At 38.2% G+C, this 21035-nt stretch overlaps 1 protein-coding gene across 1 annotated transcript in view; it reads left to right on the top strand.

Moving 5' to 3' along the window:
• The window catches only part of BCAS3 (BCAS3 microtubule associated cell migration factor), a 574861-nt gene that overhangs the window by 17848 nt on the left and 535978 nt on the right, over positions 1-21035 (top strand). The window contains exon 5 of the mRNA XM_073879584.1: positions 10319-10425. Coding sequence (XP_073735685.1) covers positions 10319-10425 — 107 coding nt within the window. The remainder of the gene's footprint in view (positions 1-10318; positions 10426-21035) is intronic.

Here is a 21035-nt window from a genome sequence, read left to right on the forward strand (position 1 = left end):
TTTGATTAAATCCTGGCTATGATCTCTTCTTGTTCTTTCTTTTGGAATGAATTCCTCTGTCTTGGCATTTTATCTAGGTCTCTCTCTTCTTTGTGTTAGGAAAGCCTATTATGTTTCCTGCTCCTGAGAGTAATGGCTATATTAAGAGGTCCGATACTCTCGAGGGCCTGGTGCTTCAGGAAGTGTTTCTGGTGTACTCTGCTGTTGTGTGTGGCTGCTCTTTCCCATGTGTCAGTCCTCTGTAGAATTTCTCCTTGCCTGCAGTTGGGAATGTTTGGACCTTGTCCACTGTATGGCGAGTTTTAACTAAGTGTGTTTTGGTCTGCTTGTTAAAAGAGGCTGGATCCTATTTCCCCTGGAGCTGAAGCTTTGCAGTGCTCTATGGTCAGTAGGCTTGGTGTGTTTGGGGGTTTGTGCGGGTCTTCTGGGGAAGGGGCCTGCTGCTTCTTTGACTCTCAGGCACACTTGTCTTAGTAAAGAAGCACCTGCACAGTGTGGGGTTCGGGGCTTGATGTAAGTGGCTCAAGCCTCCACTGTGGGCACTGTGCTGCTCACTGAAGTCCATCCCTGCTGATGGACAGGGGTAAAAATGGCATCAGCTGACTCTCTTGTCCTTGGAGAGGGGAGTTTGTGCCTTCTGCTCTTCAGGAAGCCCTCACAGAAGTGTGAACAGTCTCCCCTCTTTTGTCCCCAGCTTCCATCAGATTCCCTGTCTTCATCCTATCTGTGTCCAAGCCATCTGCTCACCCAGTGGCACAGTGCTCCTGTGTTTTATCTCAGGCCCACTGGCTGGGTTTCAAACTCCAAATTTTAGGGACCTGGTGCAGCACAGACCCACGCTGATCCTCTGGGTGAGGGTCTTGTTGCACTGTGGCTCGTGCTGGTTTGTCCCAGAAGGTCAGTTGCACAAACGTGCAGAGGCTTGGAGTTTATGGTAGAGTGTAGCCGAAAGTTGGTGTCCAGGTTAGCTGCCCTCAGCAGCAGCTTCTGCTCCTTCTATGCTAATGAATGGGACAGCTCAGTGACGCCCACTGGCTCTTTTGTCCTCACAAGGCAGTGCCACCTCTCCCAGATACACTCCAACAAGGGGAACTGTTTCTCCCAATGTGACCCAGGGAATCCTCAGACCATGCTGTCCGCTCCTGGGCCTCTGCCTTCCTTCTCCACAGGAGCACCTCTGTGCCCTCCAGGCTCCATCTGGTGATGGTGCAGACTTCTCAAACTTAAGACTTTGAGCTCCACTGCTTGTAAAAACTCGAAATAATCAGCCCCTCTTGTTTCCCCGTCAGTGGTTTTGGTGAAGTGTTTTTCTTGTGCAGTGCCCTGAGCTCTGTTCTCTTTCTCTCTCTCTGTTTCTCTCTCTCACTCTTCTATGTCTCTGTCTCTCTCTCTCTTGCCTCTCTCCCTGATCAGGGCTCTCTCCTCTCTGTAGCACCAGCGATTCTTTTCCCCCCCAAATCACATCTCTGCACCTCCTATTTTTCACGATGTGGCCTTTTTTCTCCCTCTAGTTGTGCAGTTTGTTCTCTCAGTCTTCAGATCGATTTCCTGGGTGTTCAGAATGATTTGATATTTATCTGGCTGTGTTAAAGAGATGAGGCAAGCATTGGGTCCTCCTACTCTCCTTTTCCTTCTTTATTTATAACTAGGTAATTATTCATCTTTTGTTTTCTATCATCTTTTCCTCTTGAATTCAGACTCTTCTTTCTCTTCTGGAAGTATATTTTTGCTTTGTGTGTGTCAGAAAGTATTAGAGAACTTTTTTTTTTTTAAGATTTTATTTTTAAGTAATCTCTACAACCAATGTGGGGTTTGAACCCACAACCTTGAGATCAAGAGTTGTATGCTCCACTGACTGAGCCAGACTGGTGCCCCATTAGAGAATTTTCTTGCTTTGATAACAAAGTAAATGTGGTCACGGTCTTGGAAATACTAGTGCAGATAGTAACAAAAGCTTGCAAAAATGTTAAAAAAAAATTTTAAGGGCATAGTTTCATGTCAGCAGCAAAAAAGAAAGTGATTTTAATATTACAAAACTAACATTTAGAAAATTTCTTCAAAATAATCTTTACTTAGGCATGATTTTCTTTTTTTTTTTTTTAATAGCAAGTAAGAATTGCTAGCATAATATTCCATAAAGCCTTTGCTTTACTGAAGTAAAATGCATCTGGAAATGTAGATGGATCCTGCTTGAAAATTATTTTAGTCTATGTGTGCTATTGAACTTATAGTGGTTGTTTTAAATGTAGTATCCCATATCCCAGTTGATTTATTAAACTTTTAAATGTATACATTTTCCTGTTAAATACTTGAGCACATTCACATGTACTTTGGTCTCTCCTTTCTATACATTGTATGAGATTTTGGCCCAGGTTTTTAATCGATGTACTTTTTATTGTCTCTGACCCTAGGACTGTGTGTGTACACTTCTTAAGTTTTAAGGCAGTAGTAAAGGTTACCAAGATACTTGATCCCCCTTACTTCCTCAGTCTCTTACAGCATTTCTTGAATTTGTCTGTTTGTGTTCTTTCTTTCTTTCATTTATTTGAGAGAGAGAGAGATTGATTGAGCATGAGTGGGGGTGGGGAGAGGGGAAGGGAGAGAGAGAATCTTTTTTTTTTTTTTTTAAAGATTTTAGATTTATTTATTTGACAGAAAGAGAGACAGTGAGAGAGGGAACACAACAGGGGGAGTCGGGGAAGGAGAAACAGACTTCCGCTGAGCAGGGAGCCCCATGTAAGACTCGATCCCAGCACACTGGGATCATGACCTGAGCTGGAGGCAGATGCTTAATCGACTGAGCCACCCAGGCATCCCGGAGAGAGAGAATCTTAAGTAGACTCTGCGCTGAGCTCAGAGCCTGACATATGGCTTGATCTCATGACCCCGAGATCATCATCTGAGCTGAAACCAAGGGTCGGATGCTTAACCAGCTGCTCCACCCAGATGCCCCATTTGTGTTCTTTCTTCGAGAATATATTTTTTTTTTTTTAGATCTTTATGCAGCAAACCTGAGATGTTTACAATTGAAAGAAAATTTGGCTGTGGAAAAGAAAAAAAGTAGGGTTGATTGGTTGCAATTTGAGCATCTCACTGAAGAAGGCTAACAAGGGCTAACTTTTCCCTCACTTTGGAGTTTCTTGATCAGACAGTCTGCCCTTCCCTGGTGCCTGGTGTACCTGGGGTGCAATTCCTCGTTCATTGCCTTTTGTCTTTCAGGATACCCTAGGGGAGATAGTGGAAGGGAATCTTCTGGTTGCAGCCATGTTAGTTTAGCAACTTGCAGAATTCTTTGTAGAGCAGTTATGGGTACCTGGAGACGGTATTAGGTATTTAGGCTTCTCTTTGCCAGACCTGGAGTTTTTCTGGCAAAACAATTTAGAAGTTTTTTAGCTGTCTATAGATTTAAGTTATTTTATATTTTTAATGAAACTCTATTAGCTATTAATTAATTTAAAAGTTGCAGTGTTTGGATTGAAAACTCTGTTCTAGTGGTTGCTTTCTAGTCTTTCCAATAGGCCAGGGAGCTCTGCTTTTTTTGCTTGGAATGAAAGAGTGATACCAGTTGGCCCCTTGCCTCCAGGCTGCATCCCATTTGATTATGGCTTATTGTGGTTGGGGGTTGACTAGGCAATGACTAACAGGAGATAATTCTAAGGGAGTTGGCTTACTGGAATTCTCCAATCCTGGGTTCTCTTAGGTATCTCCATTCCTAATTATTGTACTGACTTTGGCTTGGTGTTAGGTGGAGACTACTGCTTTTGGAACTCATTCGTGAGGGGGATGAAGTCCTATTGTATCATTGTCACTGTTCTTTTTCTGCTTCCAGGCAGTCTGACTTATACCTAAACTTGTTTCTCTTGAGCCTCCATACTGAAAACGATGTAAGTAGCCAAAGCAGTTTAACACTCTGATGTTTCTATCAGATTCCTTAAAGGTGAGTGTATAATTTGAGTCCCAGAATCTTGTTAACCAGCTGGTTTGCTCCAGCATAATAAGAACTGCTGACCTTCTAGTCTGTGAGGGGAAATTCCTGCCACCCCCTGGCCCATCCTGACTTGGTCAATTCTAATGTAAAAGTACTAGCATAGTACTATGTTACATATGTTATATTGCGTATTATATATACTATGCGGTAGTATAGTACTCACTATACTTAGGTATCCATTTTTATATTCAATAGGCTTTTTTTTCAGTTGCAAGTGATTGGTTTAAGAGAATCAAAAAAATTTTTATTGTGGTAAAATGTACATAACATAAAATTTACCTTTTTAGCCATTTTTAAGTGTATAGTTTAGTAGTGTTAAGTACATTCACATTGTTATGCAAACAATGCCAAAACTCTTTTCTTCTTGTAAAACTAAAACTCTGTACCCATTATAAATAGGTCCACATTCTCTCTTTCCCATAGCCCTTGGTATCCGCCATTCTACTTTCTGGCTCTATGAATTTGATTATTCAAGGTACTTCATAAGTGGTATCCTACAGCATTTGTCTTTATGTGACTTGCTTATTTCACTTAGCATGTCAGGATTCATCCATGTGTAGCATGTGGTGGAATTTCCTTTCCTTTTAAGGCTGTATAATTTTCTATTGTATGTATATATCACATCTTACTTATTTGTTCACCCATGGTCTTTTGGGTTGCTTCCACCTTTTGGCTTTGTGAATAATGCTGCTATTAATATTATTGTATAAATATCTCTTTGAGTTTCTGTTTTCAATTCTTTCTCAGTATATATCCATAAGTGGAATTGTTGTCTCATATGTTAATTCTGTTTTTAATTTTTTTGAGGAAATTCCGTACTGTTTTCCATATGGGAATTACTATTTTTTTTTAACCTACTCACATCATATAGCTGGAAAGGGTGGTGTCCTGAAACTTCTAGTCAATCACTTCTTCTTCTTCTTTTTTTCTTGCTCATGACTTTTTTTTAAATTAAAAAAAATTTTTATTATTATGTTAATCACCATACATTACATCATTAGTTTTTGATGTAGTGTTCCATTAGTCATTCACTTCTTGTCACTACTTCTTCCTGAATGCTTGCTTCTCTTCTTTGATTTCTTTCAACCTTTAATGAGGTTGGAGTGGTGATTGCTCAAAGCTCTCTGATCATACCTTTATGATTATGCTATGTGGTCAAGGAGGTAAAAGTATTCACTGGGTGTCCAGAAAGGTTACCTTCCAGTTACTGGAATAGTTGCAGTGGGCCAAGGGTGTCATACTGGAATTGGCTCAGCTGGTTATGTGCCTATTCCTGTGCTCGATGGGGAGTAAGATGAGTTACCAGGAAAGGGGGCGGCATAGAGTAAGAAGTGTGTGGGGCATACAAAGATAATGGCTGCTGCAAGCCTCTCTTGCTCTAGTATGCTTGGGTCCACGTGTCAGCTACGCCCTAGACATTTCACTTAGATGTCTCACAAGTGCTTCAAACTCTTAGTCCTTTCCCCATCTATGTCCCCTCAAAAGCTATGCTTCAACCCTGCTTGGCTTTCAGGTCATTAATGGCACAGAACTTTTCATGCCTCAGGACCTTTGTACAGGGAGCCTTCTGGTTGAAATGTTCTTTCCTGCCTTAATCCTCATTCACCTATTAGCATCAACTAAAAATGACTTCCCAGGTTTTAGACTGAGTATTGGCAGTACATTGCTGCTATTAATACACACATGGAATACAGAAGCAGCTGGTTTGGGAGAAAGATCTAATTTCACTTTATACCTCGATTTTTTTAGGTGAGCAGAAAACCCAGTAGGCCTCCGCCCCCAATTGCAAACATTTTTCTGAGGAGGGGGAGTATACGGAGGAGTGGACAAGGTTTTGGAGGATGGGCGAATAAAAGGAGGCTGTTGTAGTTGACTAAAACCACAAAGGAATGCTACATGTCTCTATAGGAAAGACTGTAAAGTCCATATTTAGGGGGGAAATAAGAAAAAAGAAACCAGTAAAGGAGATAAAGAACAGTTCTGGATTGAAAAACTAGTGATGGTATAAGAGAGGATATAAAGAAAAGTCAAAGAATAGTGATTACTTAAAGCTATAACAGTTTTGAAGAATAACTTACAATTTTTACAAAATTAGGAGTTTCATTCCAGAGTGGTGAAGTCTGCTGTAGCACCATCTAGAGAATGAAAAATAGTACAAGTGACTAAGCAGAATCTAAAATAAGAGAAAGGAGATTTTGTTCATATAATGACCACAGGGTTTTATATGTGGCGTTTGAGCCCTTCTAAAAGTAGCAACCTGTGATCAAGATGGTAGCTGTAGTAGAAAGATGACTAGATTGAGTGTCAAGAATCCTGAGATTTCCCTTCAGCTTTGAGTACACTATACCTAACTTGTTCTTGTCAATGATAAAATGAAATTGGCTCCTGCTCTGCACATAAAACTGGATTGTTGTATGTCGGATTAGCTGATCTGTATACCAAAGCACATTGAAAACTACAAAAGACCATGTAAATGCTAGGTAGAAAGAGAATTATGCCCTTGGAAAATAAGTTTATAATTCTGAATTTTCCTGGATATAGAATCATGTGTTATTTATTAACTTTATGCCAGTGAATTCCTGTCAAAAGGAAAGTATTAGAAAAGTAAAGTATTAGAAAATTACTGATTATAAGCTGTGTTGAACATTTTGATCTTTATATTTGAGCAATAGGAAGTCACTAATATAGAGGATAGAGGTGAGGGGATATGCCATTATTTATATTTTTTAAAACACTCTTTTGTAGGAGTTTGGGGGTAATGGTGGATGCAGGAAGCCATTTTATGCTTTTAGAGTCGATGTTATAATGGACAGCATAGTGGTGGTGTAAGAAGAGAGCTATTTAGAAAGACACAGGTGATAGATTAATGATAGATTTATTGTTAGAGGAAAGGAAGAAGGTGATTCCCAACTTTGCCAACTGGTTAGATAATCATGCTATTCACCAAAATAGAGAACCTTGGAGGAAGATCAGGTTTGTGGAGGAAGATCAGGTTTGTGGAGGAAATCATGATCTTTGAGTGGAATTTGATCTTCTGCTGAGGGCTCCAAAAACCTATGTTTTGGAAGTCACTAGCAGATACTAAGAGAAGCAGTGGATGGAATGAGACCCATGGTAGGCTATACTGTGAGAACAGTCTAGGAGTTAGCTTTGAACAACTCCAGTGTCTAAAGGGTAGGAGGAAAGGGATGAGCCAGTGCAGGAAATGGTCATGGATTAGTATGATAGGAGGAAAAGTAGGAGAAGATTATACCTGGAATACCAAAGGAAAATATTTTAAGGAGAAAATGGTGAACGTTGGTTATAGCTGCTGAATAGTCTAGCAAGATGGGCTAAAAAACATACATTGCATTTAACAACTTGGAGATTATTGGTGACCACAGCAGAAGTCACTTGGGAGGAGTGTTGGGGCAGAAACCATTTTGAAATGGATTTGGGGTGAATGAGAGATAAAGTATAGACGACAGTTACAAACAACTTAATCAAGGAATTCAGCTTCTAGAAGGAGAGGAGAGTAATGAAGTCAAATAAAGAGAGAAGGATAGTATTGTTTCAATTTATGATTTTTTTAAAGCCTTATTTATTGTGCAAATATATCATGGTAAATAATACAAAAGGTAGATCAATGAATGTAGTTTTACAAATCCAGCACCTATGTAACTATCACCTAGGGTAAGAGATAGAATATTGTTACCTAATTGCTTAGTGACTTTGAATTTCATATCAATAGAATTATTTGCTGTATAGTTTTTTTGTGTCTGGGTTCTTTTGCTCATCATGTTTGTGAGGTTCATCCCTGTTACGATGTATGGCAGCGGTTCATTATTTTTCTGTGGCGAATAGTATTCCATTGTTTCAGTATACCGCTGTGCTTGTCTGCTTTCCTTTTGATGGACATTTGGATTGATTCCAGCTTTTGGCTCTTTACAAATAATGCTGCTAAGGGGGTGCCTGGCTGGCTCAGTTGGAAGAGCATGCGACTCTCGATCTTGGGGTTATGAGCTTGAGCCCCACACTGGGTGTAGAGATTACTTAAAAAAAATGAAATCTTAAAAAAAACCCACAAATAATGTGGCTGTGAATATTCTTGTGCTTGTCTCTTGGTGTATATACGCTCTTTTTTTCTGAGTGTAAACCTAGAGTAGAGCTACTTGGTCAAAGGGCATTGTGTCTTCAACTTGGGCATATATTCTCAAACTGTTTTCTCAAGTGGTTGTACTGATTTACATTCCCTAGCAGTAAATATGCAGTACTTTATTCCACATCCTGCTAACACTTGGTTTTGTTATTGTGGTTTTTTTTTTTTTTTAAGATTTTATTTATTTATTTGGCAGAGAGGGACACAGTGAGAGAGGAACACAAGCAGGGGGAGTGGGAGAGGGAGAAGCAGGCTTCCCACCAAGCAGGGAGCCTGAGTGGGGCTCGATCCCAGGACCCTGAGATCACGACCCAAGCCGAAGGCAGACGCTTAACGACTGAGCCACCCAGGCGCCCCTGTCATTGTGGCTTTAATCAATACTTGCTTAATTACAAATGAGATTGAGCCACTTTTCATATTTATTGATGGTGGATTTATTTGAATGTCCTCTTTTTGAAGTGTTTTTTCATGTCTCCAGCCTGTTTTTCTAGTGACTTACTTTTTCATATTGGTTTTTAATTGTTACATGTACAAGATGAGTCCCTGTGGGGTTATAATTGTTCTAAGTCTCTTCTCCCCTGCGGTGGCTTGCCTTTTCACTTTTCTGGTAAGGGTGGCTCATGATTAACAGAAATTCTCCATTTTAATGTAGGAGATAATGGAGTAGAATTTGCCAATCTTTCATGCAAAGACTTTTTTTGTGTGTCCTATTAAGAAGTCTTTCCCTGTACCATGATGATGAAAATGTGCTTCTACATTATCCATGCATGTTTTCCTAATTTTACCTTTGTTATTTACATCTAAAATTCCCCTGGCACTGATTTATTTGAAAATTTTTAAAAGGTAGGAGACACTTCAGCATGTTTAAATGCTCATTGAAAATATCTAGTAGCATGGAAGGTATTGAAGATACAGGAAAGAAATGATTAGAAAAAGGCTCCTGAGAAGGTGGGGGAGAGTGCGATCCAAAGCATAGATGGAGAGATTTAGTCTAGACAGAAGGAAAGACAACGGTTTGTAATGAGATGGAATGAGAACAGAGTGGTACCAGTGCACTCAGGTCTTTAGCAACAGGAAATTTCTAGTTTCCCTGTGCAGTCTCAGACACATTATCTGCTGAGTAAGGAGAGATTGGGTGGAGTCAGGGCTTGGAGAAAGCTTAAGAAAGTCATTGAAGAAATTATAGGTGAAGTTCCAGAAAATAGAGTAAATGTGATGTGCTGTTTTGAGGGTCCAGTTGAGGTTTGTAGAGATAAATTAATTTATAGTGGTACCAATTCTGTCTAATTGTGTGATATTCCTGTAGCAGTACTTGATTGCCATAGAATGTATGAAGATAGTGGGTAGTTGGGTTTGTCTAGGATTGAGATTTTGCGAGATGGGTGCCATGCAGAAATCCCATAAAAAGAGATCAGAGACTGTAGGTTATTGGCAGAAGTTAGATGATTGATCAAAGACCATAAGATGGAAGGAGAGTCAATATAAGGTGGTCTGAAGAATAGGGAGAAGGCAGTGGTATTGGTGGACCAGAAGGCCTAATGAAGTCAGAGAATGGATCATAATGGAAGTGGTTGAGTAAACTTGCTGAAGAATAAGGTCGTGATTTGAGAAGAGAATGCTTGAATTCGTGTTTTGTGAGGTGCAGTGGTTTTGTTCAGGAAGGATATCTTTCATAATACTGATTATATAACAGATGCTTAATATTCAGTGATGCGAATTGGAAGTCGATTAGACAGGTACCTATAATTCTATTGTAGTGGACCATATGCCTGGTGTTCGGGTACATCAGAATTCAATTCCTAAACATGAAGGAATGTAACTTGTCTTCCAGTGTTAGCTTTACAAATATTAGAAATTCTAGTAGGTTATACTCATATTTATATTTAATTAATTTTGGTAAAATATTTTTTTTTATGTATCATTTGCAGATGGTTTTGTTCCTGGTATTAATATTCCCAAGTTCTCCAGTGAGAGTTTTTTTTTTTTTTTAAAGTCTTACTTGTGCAGATAATTATAGGTACTGTTAAAAAAAAACTACTAGTTTTATAATTTCAGCTTCCTGTTCACTTTCTTATAAATGATGTCTTCCAAATACTTACTGAAAAACAGTTTAAGCAATTGTTAGACTAATGATATTAAAGAAGTGTAGTTTTCTTTTTAATTTGCTTCTTTGTGGCTTAATTCTAACACAGATACATCAAGAAATCTGGAATTTCATGAAATACACAGCACTGGGAATGAGCCACCTCTGTTGATTATGATCGGCTACAGTGATGGAATGCAGGTCTGGAGCATTCCGGTAAGTCTGGTGTGTATGAATCCCTAAGATATAACACTGGCCAGCATGCTAGCTGATGTGAAATCTGGCCATACTTTCTGTAAGTTCTCATCCATTTATTTCACAAGCATTTGCTAAGAGGCTGCTGTTTGTGTAACACTGTGCAAGGCACGAAGAACAACGGGCAAGTGAGGGGGCAGAGGGGCTATAAATGATTTGTGATGTCCTGGCCAGGAATTGTGGGAATCAATTTACATGCAAGATCTCATTTTTTTTGTCATAGTAACTCTATTGAGTAGGTATTATTATTATTATTTCCCTCCCATTTTCCAGAAGAGTAAACAGACTTACAGAAGGCTTTTTCTTTTCTTTTTTAAAATTAGCAGTCATTAAAAATCAGTGTTTTGAATTGGTTTAAAACAGTCATGTGGTACAAAGTTCTCGAGGTTATGAAAGGTTAAAAAACTCCCTCCCACCCTTGTCCCCCATTTTCCCTTGAGGCAACCCGGATTTTTAGTTTCCTATGTATCCTTATAGCTCTGTTTTATGCAAATAAAAACATAAATAAATTTGTTTCTGCCACCCTGCTCTCCCTAACAGATGGGAGCACATTATACAACTTAGTCTGTACCTTGCTATGTTTTACTCATAATGTCAGTATTCAGAGAGCTTCTTCATTGAATTTTATAGCTGCATATAATCCCATTATTTGGATTTTCCTTAATTTCTGTAATTTGTTCCCTATATTGAAAAAACTTGAATGTCTCTTTTTTTTCCTACTATTAGACATAATGATGTAATACATGAATTTGAACAAAGGTTATTTTATGTCTGTGCATCTGTATAAGATAAATTTCAATTTTGATAAGTGTTTAAAATTGCCTAATATTGGTCCCAGTTTGCCTCTTAAATCCTACATGTTCCTCTTTGGGATGGTCTACCAAGAGGCTTGGTAGGATCACAGCTGAATGAACTGTAATACAGATTGCATACTTTGGCTTGTACTTACATTCTGGCCTGGCTGAAATATTGGATCTCTCCAGTAGATGGTGGGGGGGTGGGGAGGGGAGCTTCTGTTGTGTGGTTCTTTTGCAGTTGGAAGCTCAAGGCTATTTGTACCTTTAAAAAATTTACTCACCAAATTGTCTGAAGCCCCTGGTGTATGTGTATGTGTTTCAGCTAGAATTTCTCCCCCCTCTTTTTGGTTCTGTCGGGTAATATCATTCCTTTTTAAAAGATTTATGGGAAAACATAGTATATTATGTCAAGTTTAAAGGAATTCAGGACGTTCTTGAGTACAGAATTTGGCTTCAGTGGCATAAAGATTATTAAGTAATGATCACATTGGACTTCAGAATTCTTTAATATTTTACTTTATTTTATTTTTTTTAAGATTTTATTTATTTGAGAGAGAGAATAAGAGAGAGAGCATGAGAGGGGGCAGGATCAGAGGGAGAAGCAGACTCCCTGATGAGCAGGGAGCCCGATGTGGGACTTGATCCTGGGACTCCAGGATCACGACCTGAGCCGAAGGCAGTTGCTCAACCAACTGAGCCACCCAGGCGCCCAGAATTCTTTAATATTTTAAATAAAAAGTTATTTAGTCTTTGATAAGTCACTGATGATGAACTTTGGTCTTTCATCTAATCATATAATTATGTATGATATTATTAGTTATTTAGGGTTAGGGTTTGTTTTTAAAGATTGGCTTTATTTCGCAGAGGTGGAAGAATCCTGGTATGTCATGAAATGAGTGTCCTCTTTCTTTTGCCTTTTGGGGTGGGTAGCTGACTTTTTTTAAAGATTTTATTTGTTTATTTTGATAGAGACACAGTGAGAGAGGGAACACAAGCAGGGGGAGTGGGAGAGGGAGAAGCAGGCTTCCCGCTGAGCAGGGAGCCTGATGCAGGGCTCGATCCCAGGACCCTGGGACCATGACCTGGGCAGACGCTTAACGACTGAGCCACCCAGGCGCCCCTACTTGACATTTTCCTGGCTGTGCAGTGCTGTTTGTAATTTAAGTATCATACCGAAGGCATGGACAGAGGACTTAAAATTAAGCAGTGGTTCCCCCCCCCCCCCACCAAGAGAAATATTTCTAGGTTGTGATCAGGGGAAAAGATTTTATAAATGTAACTTTCTTATTAAGAGATATTTTGATCCATTACACTGTTTGTTGACAGACTTGAAGACAGAGGGGAAGCTAGAGCTTTAACAAGAAGCTTGAGCCTGTGTGATTAGGGGTGTTGACTGGACTGAGTACATTCCTTTGGTGGTACTCAGGCTACCCACTTGTTCCGGTTATAATTAGAGGTATCACTTTTAATAGTTTTCAAGTTAACTTGTGTTTAGCTCTGAGGGACTTAGAGGTCTTCTGAGTAATTTAAATTACTTGTTTAAAGTAATTCTTATGTCCAGATTGCATTTTGAGAGACTCGAATAGTCTTTTCTTCATGCAATATTCATTAGCTGGTTGTTTGCTATTGTAGTATTATAGCCCCATGAGGACTGTTTCAAGAATTAGGAGGCAGTTTGGGAAAATGAGCTCTGTTGCATTGATTGTGCTCTTATTGTGTTCAAAGCATTTTATAGACACAGAATCTCATCTGTTGTACACTGTGAGGTAGAAGCTATCCTGTTTTACAGGTGGTAACGTCATACCACTTGTAAGAGGCGGAATTGGAATTCAAACCCAGTTCTATCTGACCGCAAATTCAAAGACTATGATCTCAGAGCTGTACTTCATTACTCACCAAATGTGATCGCAAAAGATACGCCATGCAAGTATCTTGGCGGTTCAGTTTTAGTTTTCATTATACAAGGTTATGGTGCGCCTTCAACTCTTCATCTTTTATAGAGTACTGTGACTGATACCCATTACTAACTAAACCCTTCCAAAACTTGTTTATCACTAGTCAGCTATTCAGTAATCATTGAAGTGTTACCATGTGCTGGACAGTGGGGAACTTACGTTGGTCAACCTAGAAATAATCCTGGCTCTTAGGGATCTTTGCAGATCATAAATCGTATTTGCTTTTGAAGTACGTGTGAGTGAGCAGAAAGTCAACTCCTATCCAAGCCACAGCTCGGTTTTTTTTTGCTTCAAGTTTGTGAACAGGGTTCCCTCCTCTTGATTTTATATAACCTGGGAGTCTCAGATTAAGAAAGTAAACAGATCCTGGTTACACATTTAAAAAATTGTCTACGAATTGCACAAATTTGAACAAGGCCCAGATGGTGTCTCGATACATGGTTAAGTGGAGTTCGCTCAGAAGCAGGACCGCCCGGAAGTAGTTGTTCTGCTGCTCAGTTCCCACCACTCTGTATATGGGGCGGCTGGAGGAAAACACCAGCCTTCCCAGCTTTTCCCAGGCTGTCAGGCCCCTTATCTCAACACATCTGATGCCACATAAGAAAGCAGGATTATTTGTTGATGTTCTGGATGAACAGGCCCTTTTCCCACTCATGCCTAACAATCTCATTGCGTCTTTTTGGTAATATAAATATAGATTCGCTTGCTTAAATCCTTAACTTAAAAAAAAATCAAGATTGTACGTGGATTAAAAATCGAATAGTTCTATGTGATTCCTATGAAAAAATAAGCAGTTCTGTACTCTTCCTTTCACAATTCCTTGAATTCTGTTAGCTGTTATCTCAGTTTTTATTTCAGTCATTTTAATATGTCCTATGTACATTTTGATTTTTCTTTTCTCCCAGTCTTATACATAGAATGACTTGATGCCATGAACAATGAGGACTTAAAAGGTGTTCATTATTAGGGCTCTTGAGTGGCCAGTTGATTAAGCGTCCGACTCTTGATCTCAGCTCAGGTCTTGATCTCAGGGTCGTGAGTTCAAGCCCTGTGTTGGGCTCCATGCTGGGCATGGAGCCTACTTAAAAAAAGAAAAAAAAAAAGGCATTCATTTATTCAGCACAGATCTGGGATAAAATATGTATTTTGAGCAAAACGGACATGGTGTTTGCTCTAATGGAGCTAGTAGGAAAGATGAATTTAAATAAAAATAAATATACAACTTAAATTGTAATATGATGAAAAGAATAAGAGATCATAATTATAAGGAAGTGGCATAGAAATTAAAATTTAGCCGGGGTAAGCTTAGAACAGTAGTCAGTGGCTCTGAGGTGGAAATGTTCTTTCCTCTATGGTTGGACATTGATTTAGATTTCTTTCTTTTTTTTTTTTTTTTAAGATTTTATTTATTTGACAGAGAGAGACACAATGAGAGAGGGAACACAAGCAGGGGGAGTGGGAGAGGGAGAAGCAGGCCTCTTGCTGAACAGGGAGCCCGATGCGGGGCTCGATCCCAGGACCCTGGGACGATGACCTGAGCGTAAGGCAGACGTTTAACGACTGAGCCACCCAGGTGCCCCTTGATTTAGATTTCTTAAGTATTTTTCTTCTTAAAGAATATTGAGATAAATATCTTTATGATCATATAATTTGGAGAGATCAATAAAAGTAGATACACCAAGGCTCTTGATAGATTTACCAGATTGCATTCTTGTAAAGCCATGCCACTTACATTTACCCCATTTATTTATTAATTCATTCACTCAGTGAAGATTTATCGATTGCCTTTTACAAGCCAGACCCTGTTCACGGTGCTGGGAAAACAACAATGAGCAAAACAAAATCATTCTTCTTGCGGACTTTCCATTCTAGGTAGGTGGGGAAGATGATAATACACAAACATGTAGCATGCTAGCTGTGAGAAGTGTTAGGGTGGGGTGGTTGATATTGTGGTGGGTTGCTGTATTATACAGGGTGGTCTGGAAAAGCCTCTCTCAAAGATTTTTTGAGCAGAAGTGTGGAGGAGTGATCCTTCTGGGTTTTTGAGGGAGGAGCATTAAAAGCCAGTACTCCATGCAAGGATTACGTTTCCTCTATATTCAAGAACAGCAGGGGGCAGTTCAGCTGGAGGTGGGTGGGCAAGGTGAAGAATGTTGGGGCATGATGCCTGAGAGGTGGTGGTGGGCTAGAGCTTGGTCAACCACAGACTTCAAAAGTTGTAAATACAGAGCAAAGTTGAAACAATTTTACAGTGAAAACAGGTATATCCACCACCTAGATTGAACCATTAAAATTTTACGATACTTACTCTATTTCATATCCATCTCATTCAACACATTTTAAAGTAAATTGCAAACATCAGTAGACTTTCCCCCCACCATGTTTGCATGCATATCATTAACTAGAATTCAATATTTGATTAATTTTTGTTAAAATATACACACAATTAGATAAACATCTTTTTTTTCCTTATATTTATTTGAGAGAGTGTGTGTGCGAGAGAGCACAAAGGGAGAGGCAGGGGGAGAGGGAGAAGCAGGCCATTCCAGGACCCCGGAATCATGACCTGAGCCGAAGGCAGACGCTTAACTGACTGAGCCACCCAGGTGCCCCTAGATACACAAATCTGAATATGTCAATTTCCTAAGCTTTGACAAGTGTATACACCTAGCTAACCCAAATCTCTGTCAAGATATAGAACATGCTTATCACTGAAGAAATTTCCCTCATGCCTATTCCCAATTAATTTTTCTTCTATCCCATGCAGAGGCCACCACTGTTCTCATGTCTTCCCCCCACGATAGATTAGTCTTGCTGGTTTTAGAACTTCCTGTGCTATTATACTATAAACATTTTTGTGTGTGTAAGGCTTCCTTCACTCAGCATGTTTGTGAGATTCACCCATGTTGTTGGTTCCTTTTTATTGCTGAATAATACTCTAGTGTATGAACGTACCATAGTTTATCCTTTCTCTTAGTGATGGATAGCTGGGCTGTTTACAACTTTTGCCTTTTCTGACTGAAGTTGCTGTGAAGATCTTCTGTAAGTCTTTTTGTAAAGTAGTGTGTTCATTTCTCTTAGGTAAGGACCTACAAGTAGAATTACAGCTTCATAGGGTAGGAGTGTGGCCAGTTTTATAACAGACATCCAAACCTTTCTCTAAAGTAGTTGTACCATCTTACATTTCCCCCAGCAGTGGATGCTTCGTCCAAAACCTCATCGACATTTGGTGTTGTCCATGTTTTTAATTTTAGCCATTCTGATGGGTGGTACCTTGTGATGACTAATGATGTTGGTACACTTTTTCATGTATTGTTGGCCATTTGAATATCTTTTAGGAATTATTTGCCCACAGAAACCTTGAGTTGGAGAAGCCATTTGAGGACTTTGAACAGATTAGACAGTGATATGGCTTACAAAAGTAGGAAAGGTATGATAAAGAGCAAATATGAGTGGAAGAATAGTGAGTTTGGTTTTAAGTTTGTGGACCGTGGACTGGTGGTGCTGGTCGTAGTGAAATGTTTGTTACTGTATGCGACAAAATAAGTACAGAAAATGAGAGTAAGCTTTTAGACATTGACAGCTATTTACCAGTTGCACATTATCCAAATATGTGTTTGTTGCTTACAGAAGTATCTGTGCCAGAATGGAAATTAAAAAATAGATAATCGGGCATTCATAACATGGTTTGCCAAACACTATCAACATGGCATCCAGGTGGAGGAGGAGTTACGACAATGGGTATGTTTTAGACATTGTGTAGTCATGTGTTATTTCATTTAACACAGACAGTCATTTCTATGATTATTAACACTCATTTTAGTGGTTATATGCTTTCTGGACATAGAATAAGGTATAGAAGTTTCAGGGAGGAAATTTGAATTGCAGGATGAGGACTTGGATTTATTGATCTTTCAGCCAGTATGAACTCATTAAAAGTCTTTGAGTAACAAGAGATACATTCCAAAATCCATATTTAATAAAGATTTTTCTTGCAATGATGGTGGGATGGATGGAGAATAAGAAAAGAAAAGGTTATTAGGCCAGTTAGGAGTCAATTTCAACATTATCCAAATGTGGGATGTTGTGAGCCTCAACTGTTTATTGTGGTATCTGATAATACATTAAGAGGAGAGAAGAGTCAAAGATGTTCCCAGGGTTCTGACCTGGGGCTGGTGCTACCTGGTATGTAAGATGGCATTGTTTTAGAAGAAATGTAATTTTATTATTAGACTTAGACTTGCGTTATGTTAAAAATTATATAAGGCAAAAATTGCATTACGTAGTGTAAGTAATAAAGAATTCTCATTTAAAATTTTCAGCAGCTAAGAAACCCGAGATATACCTTTGTAAAAGTCCTGATAGTTTTCCCTACTTTTTTGCTATGTGTTTGAATGGCTGCTTAGTTTTATCATGCTCTTTTGAAATTCTTAATATCTTAAACAATCTTTCAAGTGTGTTCATTACAACACCTAGAAGATGACAGTTGCTTTGCATGAAACAGTATATTTATTTATTTAGTTAGTTTCAAAGAGGTTTTTTTTTATGTTTCAAGTTTTTATTTAAATTCTAGTTAACATACAGTGTAATATTAGTTTCAAGAGTAGAATTTAGCGATTCATCACTTATATATAACACCTAGTGCTCATCACAAGTGCCCTCCTTAATACCCATCCCCCATTTAGCCCATCCCCACCCCCCACACTTCCCCTCCAGCTCCAGGAAAGCACCAGATGTTAACTCATGTATAGTTTAGGTTCAGTAAGTTAACATTTGGAGTGCTTTCTTGGAGCTTTGGATGTACTTCAAAGATAATGACACTAGGTGTCGCTAACATACTGCATTAAGAAAAGTGCAGCTGTCCCTTGAAAGAAGTGTTTGCCCTAAAGGTTATAGCTTAAGTAGCTTTACATCACAGTGTTAGAGAAACATGCAAGGGCATAGTTGAGGTAAATACCAGTTAATCTATTATTTATTAGAAGTTGGATGCCAATAGACCTTGCCATGTCAAGATTGCTAGCCAGGAAACAATTTTTATGAGTTTCATTTGCGAGCAATATAAGGTCTGTGATTTGGGGTAACTGGCAAGCAGAGAAAGTTTGAATATGGACCTGAATCAAAAAATAGTGTTCGTTGAGAATGGGGTCTTATTTTGTTTGGTCTAGTCTCATGTTACTGGGAAGGGAAATAAAGGACGGCTCTTTAGTCATCCACAGCGGAAGAGCTTTGGGAGTCATGAAGTGAGTAAAAGCAAAAATGAGGAGTAAGGTTGAAATAACTTCTAGAATCCACCTGTATTAATGGAGAAAAATACTTTTGCTTGAGTGTGTTTCTTACCGTGTCACTTTAGAGAAATCTTGCATCTGAAGTTTAATCTCACCTTATTTTAATAGTGGCTTTATCTGACTTTGTTGATTTAATATACACATTCTGAGTTTGAAATTTATTATTGTAAATTGGAATTTTTCTTGTTTGAAATATTTTTGATGTCTTTCTACTCTAAAGCAGAAGGTTATTCTTTGGACAGAAATAGACATTTGTGGAAGGTAGTATTTTCTTTTGTTATAAATTCTCTTGTTATAAATTTTATTGAATATATTAAGTGCCGTAAAGTGCACAGATCTTAAGTGTACAGATTGAATTTTTGTATATGTATATAAACTTTATACATCACTCAGATGAGGATATACAACATTTCCAGCAACTCTGAAGAGTCCCTTTTCCCTGTTAATATTGTCCTCCTTGTAACTCCAAGTAACCTGTATTCTGACTTCTGTCACCAGAGATTAGTTTTTCTGTTCTTGAACTTCATATTAAAAAAAAAATGTATATGGCCGTAGATAGTACAGTCTGTATTCTTTTATGTCTGCCTTCTTTCGCTTAGCTGTATGGCTATGAGATTCTTTCATGTTCTTGTGCATAGCAGTAATTTGTTCTTATTTTTTTCTTTGTAGTATTTTATCATGAATACAACACATTTTAAACAGTCCATTATATAGCCAATAGTCATTTTTGTTGTTTCCAGTTTTTGGGTATTATGAATAAAGCTGCTATGAACGTTCTTCTATATGTTTCTTGGCAGATGTACACTGCACCCATTTCTCTTGGATGTATAGACCTGGAGTAGATTTGCTGTGTCATAGTGTAGATGTATGTTTAACTTTAGTACATATAGCCAGTTTTCCCAAAGTAGTTTTACCAATATGTATGTCCACTAGCAATGTATGAAAGTTTCATTTGCTTTCTATTTCTCATTGGCTGTTGGTATTTTCAGCTTTTAAAATTTTAACCATTCTGATAGGTATGTACCAGTATCTCACTGTGGAGTTTTAAAGATGCTTTTCGTTTTGCAGTAATTTTAAACTTCTAGAGAATTTTACAAGGTACTCCTTGATTTACCCAGATTTACCACTTATGGAGATTTTGCCCCATTTGCTGTATTAGTCTCTCAATTTTTTTATTTGTGCAGAATTTTTTCTGAACCATTTATCAGTAGGAGAAATTATGTACCCCTTTTCCAGAAATAATTCATTATATATTTCCTAAGAACAACCACATTATCTTATACAGCTATAGCACTGTCAAAACCAGGACATTTATATTTGATAAAATACTATTATATAACCTACAATCCATTTTCTGATTTCATCATTTGTCTTAATAGTCTCCTTTGTAGGTATTCTTACATTTTCACTTTCTTAATGTTGTCTTTTGATGACAGAAATCTGGATCAAATTTTAAGTGGTTTACTCTGTTAATGCCTTTTGTATCATTGTTTACTCTAAGACCATGAGAATATTCTCCTATATTTTCTTTTTAAAGATTTATTTTTTATTTGAGAGAGAGAGAATTCGCGTGAGCTGGGGGAGGGGCAGAGGGAGAGGGAGAGAGAGAATCTCAAGCGGACTCTGCACTGAGCACAGAGCCCGACATGGGGCTCAATCCCATTACCCTGAGATCATGACCTAAGCTAAAACCAAGAGCCCAATGCTTATCTGACTGAGCCACCCAGGCGCACCCTCCTAGATTTTCTGTTAGAGGTGGTTTTTATCTTTGGTTTTATGATCCATTTGAAATTTTTTTGTGTATAGTATGAGACAGGGGTCAAGACTCCTTTTACTTAAAATTAAAAAAAAAAATTCATCGATTCAGCACCATTTCCTGAAAAGAACATACTTTCCCCTCTTAATTGCAGTAATACCATATATGTGTGGGTAATTTTTGCTCTCTCTTTTGTTTAATTTTTACCTATTTTTGAATTGATTTGTAAAATCTTTTTATTTTGAAATAATTATAGACTCATGGGAAGTTGCAGAATATTATTTAGAATCCTGTATACCCTTCACCCAGCTTCCCCCAAAGGTGGAATCTTATATAAACTATAGTGTAGTGTCAAAACCAGGAAATAGACAATTACGTTGATTTTTAAAAATATTTTAGTTTGTCTTTTCCAGTTTTATATAGATATAATTGACCTACTACGTAGATTTTTAACACCATAAATTATGATAGTTTTGCCTGTTTTGAACTACATCTAAGTGGACTTATAGGATATGAGCCCAATCAGATTTTCATCTGTAGAAACAATGAGTAATCTTGAAACTGAGTCCCAGATTTTTTTGAATTGGCCATATATTAATATTCTTTAAATCTGGTCTGGGGGTTATTGACAACTAGAGAAAGAGTGTACATTGATCATATAGTTCTCATATTCTATGCCCTTGCTTTCTGTCCTTTTTCTTTATGTATACTTTCCTGATTTAAAAAGTATTGGTCAGCTTGATGGGAACTAATCAGAAGTGATAACAAAAATAAAAAA

This window comes from Callorhinus ursinus, unplaced genomic scaffold, assembly GCF_003265705.2.
Source record: "Callorhinus ursinus isolate GAN/ISIS: 27379988/994484 unplaced genomic scaffold, GSC_fseal_2.0 scaffold34, whole genome shotgun sequence".
Taxonomy (NCBI): Eukaryota; Metazoa; Chordata; class Mammalia; order Carnivora; family Otariidae; genus Callorhinus; species Callorhinus ursinus.